At 40.5% G+C, this 7,049-nt stretch overlaps 1 protein-coding gene across 1 annotated transcript; it reads right to left on the bottom strand.

The window, feature by feature from the left end:
- Positions 1 to 708: 708 nt before the first annotated feature.
- Positions 709 to 6,448, bottom strand: LOC104433806 (nucleolar complex protein 2 homolog). Its single transcript, XM_010046675.3, has 12 exons — positions 6,195 to 6,448; positions 5,571 to 5,680; positions 5,301 to 5,425; positions 4,873 to 4,944; positions 4,252 to 4,794; positions 3,617 to 3,919; positions 2,960 to 3,289; positions 2,660 to 2,866; positions 2,405 to 2,491; positions 1,831 to 1,925; positions 1,607 to 1,735; positions 709 to 1,508 (listed from the first exon to the last, which is right to left on the bottom strand). The coding sequence occupies exons 2-12, from the start codon at positions 5,587 to 5,589 to the stop codon at positions 1,208 to 1,210; spliced, it is 2,211 nt and encodes a 736-aa protein (XP_010044977.2). The 5' UTR covers positions 5,590 to 5,680; positions 6,195 to 6,448; the 3' UTR covers positions 709 to 1,207.
- Positions 6,449 to 7,049: the final 601 nt, after the last annotated feature.

Raw genomic sequence — 7,049 nt, 5'->3', positions numbered from 1 at the left:
TGAGATGAAATATGTGCTGGTCAACTGGTTTAGGGTTTTTCCGACCCAAAAAAACTGGTTGAGGGTTTTGAAGTTTTGGCCAAGAAAATACTAGTTTGTCTGAATTATTCAATCATGAAGGCCAGGGCCTTATGATGCCATAAATTGCTATCCCAGCAGTAGAAACTAATGTACAACTCCCTCCACGCAACTTCTCAACAAACTTTCCCAGAGTATCCAAATTGAGCTGCCCCTGTTATTTCGCTAACTATGAAATCGGCAGGAGCCACGTTCAGGATCAAAACTCACCCAGCTGTATGACCCGTACACTGGAAACACATAGCACTTATATGTTAGTAAGATTCTCCTAATTTTTACAGGGAAAACCCTTTCAAAATCAAAAGTAAAAAAATCACGGTGCCACGCTAGATAATCTCTTCGCTATCGATACTAAATATACTAGAAACACATGACCTATACAAGGTACTTTAATAAATATAACAAGATGCACCAATTATTAAATAAATTAGTATAGTATCAAATTCTCGTTGATTATTTAAGCAATACTTCATATAATAATCTGTGTAACTCCCATTTCGTGGAGGATGAAGTGATCGTGCTTATCGCACGAACCATCAGATTATCTAGTAGAAAAGTGTCAATTTGTCTTTTATGTAATTGTGTTAACTATGCTTTATGGGGTAAGTAAAAGGTTGGCCAATAAGAAAATGTACAACGCCCTTGTAAATAGAATAATACGAAACCGTACAACGTTATGTCATATTAGCTTTCCAATTGTAAATCGGGATAGAACATTATAAGATTTCCCGAAAACCAAAACTATCATTTTCCGATACTATCCTGTGATCAGCTGAGGGTGGAACTATATATTTCCTTGAAGAATGATAAGCTCGTTTCTTCTCAGACTATCCAGTTCTCCTCCCATATTTGGTACCGAAACTTTCTAATTGGAATGTCTGACCTTGATCCGAGATATCGACCAAAGCAATGTGCTAGATTATCGCTAGGCATCGATCTCACAATGTCGACCTCCCACACAGGTGCTCTGCTATCACAGGAACAAGTGTAGGTAAGGACAATGTCGAAGCCGACACTGATTAAATAAGACCGGAGTATCTCATCGCAAAATTTTCTCATGAGAGAGACGTAAAAATTAACTTATATCGCGCACACCGAGGACCACAAATGATGCATCTCGTTTTTCTTGTCAGGTTGCCTTCTTCCTCTTCTTTGAGTTCTTTCCTTGAGATTCAGCATTCTTCTTCGACCTTTTATTGGCCGCTTTCCGCTTCTTGGTTTTCTGCTTTGCAGGCAATTCTTTGTCACCGTCGCCATCCTTCTCACTAAAAGGAGAGTCCCTCATATCTTCATCTTCATCGGAACTAAGAACCAAGTCCTCCACAATGTCTTCGTCCGAAGCTAGTCCTCCTTCAAGCTGCTCGGCGTTTCTCTTCTTTTTCTTCTTTTTCTTTTTCTTACCATCTTGCTCCACCTTAGGAGGCTTGACACTGCGATTTCCAATATATTGCATCAGAAAACTGACAACAGCACCCACCACAACCACACGGCAGTGTGCAGAGAACAAGGTGAGGGATCAGAAACATACTTGGAATCACTCCCAGGAAGCCAAGAGGAACTAAAGACCGCAGAACCTTGCTCGTTTATGGCGTTGTCCTCCTCGTCACTGTCGGACATTTGTTCCCCAAAGACAGAGGACTTCTCTCCAACAAGAACGCTGGACATTGCAGACAAGTAAGGAAACAGAAAAACCAAAAAGAATTATGGTGCCAAATGCACCAATATAGCCATTAGTAATGACATGATCAAGACCTGGATCGCATCAAGGCGTCGCTACGTTGCTGGGCCCGTTGGCGTAGCGTTACAGCATACTGGGACAAAGGACTAGCCCCCGATTTTTTCTCAGCCTACGATCAATTAAACAACTTTTATGTCTGAAAGACCATCCCAACCTCAAGAAGTTAAAGAATTAGTAAGTAGAAATGAAAGAACAAACAAGATGAAATATGTCCTAGTCGACTGGTTTAGGGTTTTGCAGTTTTGGCCAAGAAAACACTGGTTTATCTGAATTATTCGACCATAGAGACTGATTTACGACTACCTCTACGCAACTTCTCAACAAACTTTTTCAGAGGATACAAAATGAGCTGACACTTTTATTTTTGCAAAATAAACAGCACGAACCACCTTCAGGACCAAAACTCACCCAACCGTATGACCTGTACACTGGAAAAACATCGCCCTTATATTGCTAAAGGGAGGGAGGTTGTGCACAAGTATAGGAACCGCTTTCAGAAGTTCAGAAAAACAAATGCCTCAATCAATTGTACTGTGTGAATTTCTATGCGACGCCTAGAACATGAAAGGCAAAGAGAACTCTACCAACCTCAAATACTGATGATGCCACAGGATCATTGGGAAGAAAAGAGATCGAAGTGCGCCTCCTATTTGTAAATTCTGAAGTGGCATCAATCTATGATGTAAAGTAACAGAACATCAGATAAAATAGCCCGAGTTTTATCAGCAGAAAACAATCGATAAACGTGTGGTCCACCTAACTCTTAATGTAAAACCCAGAGCTTGTATGCACAACCCTTTTTTGGTTTCATATGTAACAATTATTGTATGGTCTACCTTATACCTGACGAATAAGCTGCCTCATTTCTTTCCGGAACCTTTCAACTTTCGTAGACTTGCAAAAGCCTCGCAATCTCACTGATGGGATAAAAGAAAGCTCAAAAAATGCAATAGAATAACTCCATTGTGCCAAGTGTTCAGCAAGTTCTTCAATTACAGCATAGACACAAGCTTCCTGGAATGCTCTAGTTTTTAAGGTGGGTTTGCTTACCTGAAAAGGGAGACAGGGAAAATAGCAGAGAATTAAGCTTTGACACGCAATTTAGGAAAAAGTTAAAGATGGTTTTTCCCCAAGAACAACCACCTTTAAAATGGCACGCAAATCAACAGCTTTGCCAACACCTCCTGTGGCAGACCTATTCAGCTCTTTCATTTCCAGCATGTCCAAAAGAAGCATTGAAACGGGTATGAAAGTAGAAGTTGCAGCCGCAATTCGGTTGAGCATTCTGACACATCTTAATCTAAGAGGAAAATAGCGAGCAGTTGGAACTAGACGAGCAACTCCCAATATTATTTGGGTCAGAGGATAGGCAAGAGGCCGAAAATCAGCTTCTGAGCTGTAAGCACAGACAGCTCCAGTCCATAGCTCAAGGCAGTTTATAAATTTCCATTCATAAACCTTCCGAAATGCTTCCTACATAAGAGGAGCACAACAATATCAGGATAAGCAGAGAATTCTGAAACAAGAAGAAACTACCAGACATGTACGTAGATAATCACTTTATTCGCATGAAGCAGATAAAAGTCTTCCAGGTTATGTCAAGTACATGGATATTAATTCCAACCCTTGGAAGCTCATATGTCACGTACAAGGCAAGAATAGGGAATTTATACACTTGGAAAGGCAATGGAGTAAAGGGCACATAAAAGTGTGTATTTCGATTTGCTGCGACAAGCTGCCTCAAAAACTATATCAGGAGGGAGTCATTACTATATGAGAAAAGAAAAGGATAAACCATACCTTAGTCTTCATGGTAAGTGCCTCTCGCAAAATCATTCCCAGTTGCCTAATAAAAACAAAGGCATGTTGATATGCAGTTGCAAGATCTACCCCGAGAAGTTCGATTACACAGTTTCCAAGAAACTGTATGTGCTGAAGTTTAGAAGCATTCACAAACTGGCAATTTAGAACATAGGCTTTGTATACCCCTTTATAGCATTCGTCCAAACAATCAGAACCAATCCGAACACATAGGTCTCTTAAGAAAAGGAAGGAGACAACAGGTAATGCACCTCCCCCTGTTCCCCAGAAGTGAAGAGCAACCTGAAATGAGCAAATGAATATATCTTATTTCTTGAGTGCTCGAGAAATTAGCAAATATCATAACAACTTATCTGACTAAAGGCACACAATGCTCCTGCTAGTGCTATGACAAAAGTAGGCACAATCAGCCCCTGAATTTCACGTTACATATGGTAGAGAGTCACATCATATGCGTAGCAACCACTAGTTTATATCTGCACTGTCATAAGAGTGTTGAGAACTTGGAGAAAATGTAAAATTATGACCAGAAGCCAAGTAGAAATGGGAATACTCACACTGAGATTTCGAAGAGGTAGAGAAGACAAAAGAGAGTGTATACATTTAGTGCATACCTTAATGTACCTCCTCAAGAGGCTTGGAAGAGCGGCCAGCAGTGAGGTGGAACATTTGAGACGCCTCAGAGTAAAGGATATCATTTCGGTGTCCGTCATCTGGTTCAGAATGTGCAGTGCATTGCCAAGGTAAGACTTAACCATGTGATTGTAATTCTTCCACTGTCTTGTGTTCATCAGGTCTTTTATTGTCTCTTTCTTACCACCAGAAGCTGGAAGTTTCAACAATTTCCGAAGTATTCCATCCATTTCAGTCAGCACAAAGATCATGATTTTGTTAAATACACTGCTAGACATGGTTCCAAGCCTTGCAGAAGAATCACCCCCCTCATCATCACCATAGTGGCTTGCCCACCTGAAAGCTCTCATTAAAGAACGAATAGCTCCCACTTTCCCACTTTCTTTGATTGATTTACACCAGGAATCAACCATTTCGGCAGTGACAATGTTTTTAGAAGGTTTCTCCTCAAAATCTAGATCTCCTTGAATACTTTCATCATCCACCACTGTTTCTACACCTTCGATATCTGAATCAGCACTTTCCTACACAGTTAAGCAGGTACTATGGCAACAATTCCCTTGGACATACTTCATAGACAGTTCATTCAAGGCACCACTTACCTCAATGTCCTCATCATCAAATTCTAGAAGCTCTTGATCATGCTCCTTCAAAAATTGAAAGAAATCTGGATCCTGCAAGAAAATATTTATAGAGTAGTGATGCAAAAGAATCTGAAAAGGCAAGTAAAAAGTCATAATGGACATAGGGGTTGTTCACCCCAAAAGCAGAAAACCAAAAGAGAAATGGCCCAGGATTCAGATAAAGGGAGTTCCCACAAGCTGAACCAATATAGAACTTTTAAGATTGTCATTCGAACCTTTCAGTACAGTCTCCCTCTTCAACCATCATTGTGTAAAGTAATAAGAGGAAAGGGCAATGGTCAAATTGACTTCAACAGGTTAATAAACGTAGATGGTGAAAAATGCTAGCAAAGACACTTGCATCTGACGAGACAATGATCGTCACATAATAACTTAAAACGCCCCACCTTTTCCTGAAGTCTGTGTAGTTGCTCCTTGTGCTCCTTAGCTTTATTCTTAGATTTCGACATTCTTCTGCTTCCAGTGCTCCCTTCCTCGTCCTCATCGCTTAATTCATAATCTAAACTCTCCACTGGAAGAACATTATAAAAATCATAGGCAAAGTATGTAAGAACAATCGACCCTTTAACCGCAAATACAAGTCAAACAGAGCATATTAAGCCAGATTAACGTCTAAGCAAAGATAAATTAATCGAATGGATTTATAGGAAGAAGACCTGTATCATCCGCATCCATGCCGAATGTTGACAAGCTTTCTTGCTTTGCCTCCGGCAGATTAACAATTAACGCTTGAACCGAACGCACCAGACTTCACCGGCGCATGAACCTGAATCGAAGTTTCGGATACATTTTCCTTCAGATTTTCGCACAGTTCGCACGGAATTTGTCAAGCAAAGTGGAAGAACTAACGAGCAAGAAACACGGAAGAGCTAGCAATTGACCGGTGACTACGCCAGAACCGTCACTAACTTGCAAGAAATAAGACAGATGCAAGATGATAAATTTCCGAATTCACTGCGCAAAAACGTCGTGATAAGAGCATTTCGATAGAACGAGGACATCCATTGAGCAAATGCAATCTCGACTGCGATCAAAGAACATGCTTTTTTTCTTTTTTTGTTGACATCTTCTTCCCGCCTTTCCATCTATAAAACCTATCACCAACATTCGAAACCACAAATACCTCGAAGACGTAAAAAAAACAGGGCATAACAAAAACTCGTTTCGCCAGAGCAACCGAGCGCGAGCGAGACAAAAGAAGGAATGCGTCCGTCTCCTGCATCGTAGCTCCTACAGGAGTAAGCGAGACACGAGAGACACGAGCGAGCGAGCGAGCTTACGGAGTGCGGTAAGGCTCGACGGAAGCGCCGCCGTGGCGGTGGCGGCTGCGGCTGCGGCTGCGGCGACGGCGGTGGCTCGATGGCGGGCGGTCGGCTCGGTGGAGGAGGAAGGGTCGAGGGTCGGTCGGCGGGAGGGGCGAGAAACGAACGAGAGGGAGATGAGCCGCGCGCGTGCAAACCGAGCGCTGCGTGTTTTTTAGGGTTTTAGACTTAAAAAGAGTGAAGAAGTACTGAGCTTGGTAATTAGCGAAATTAATCAGAGATTATGTATCGAATAAAATCTTCGATCGCCAAATGCTGGCAACTCTTCGATCTTCGTTTCCCATATTCCTTCCTGCTTTAGGTTTCCCGAATGCCAGGTTGAGGGAGACTTGTGCAAATATGAGGTGGAAGAAGCGAAAGTAAAATCATGCTCAATCGACTTTTACATTTTAAAACTTTTTTGGAAATTCATGCATACGATTGACTTGTTTTTTCTAATTATTAGTGTCGAACGATGCATCATAATTAAGACATGAGTAGGTACGGGTAAGCTTATAAAATGAGATTTTTATATTTCATAGGAATATGTCTTATTTGAAATTGGAAAGTATTTGTCTTTTTATTTAAATTCAAAATATTATTCAAGCCTACAAAAATAGATTATATATGCCAATTACCATGATTTTTTAAAGGATTTTAGGTGTTTTGAATTGCATAGAAATCATTGTGCCATTTAGAAGATTTTTAAAAAAAATTAATAATAAGGTATGAGTAAAATGGGACGAATATATCGGTAGGATTACAGAAAGAGATAATTTAGAGTATTGAAATTTTATATATTTATTATCGTAAAAAACATCTTTATTCTTGCTA

The sequence above is a fragment of the Eucalyptus grandis genome, chromosome 2 (assembly GCF_016545825.1).
Source record: "Eucalyptus grandis isolate ANBG69807.140 chromosome 2, ASM1654582v1, whole genome shotgun sequence".
Taxonomy (NCBI): domain Eukaryota; kingdom Viridiplantae; phylum Streptophyta; class Magnoliopsida; order Myrtales; family Myrtaceae; genus Eucalyptus; species Eucalyptus grandis.
Note: the sequence above shows the minus strand (reverse complement) of the source record. Positions and strands in the feature narration are given on the sequence as shown.

What these genes read in the sequence shown, in the direction of transcription:
- LOC104433806 (XM_010046675.3), bottom strand. An exon ending in TACACAGACTTCAGGAAAAG is followed by an intron (nt 4,945 to 5,300) that starts GTGGGGCGTTTT and finishes ATTTTCTTGCAG; the next exon opens with GATCCAGATTTCTTTCAATT. An exon ending in CTTCCTGGGAGTGATTCCAA is followed by an intron (nt 1,509 to 1,606) that starts GTATGTTTCTGA and finishes TGGAAATCGCAG; the next exon opens with TGTCAAGCCTCCTAAGGTGG.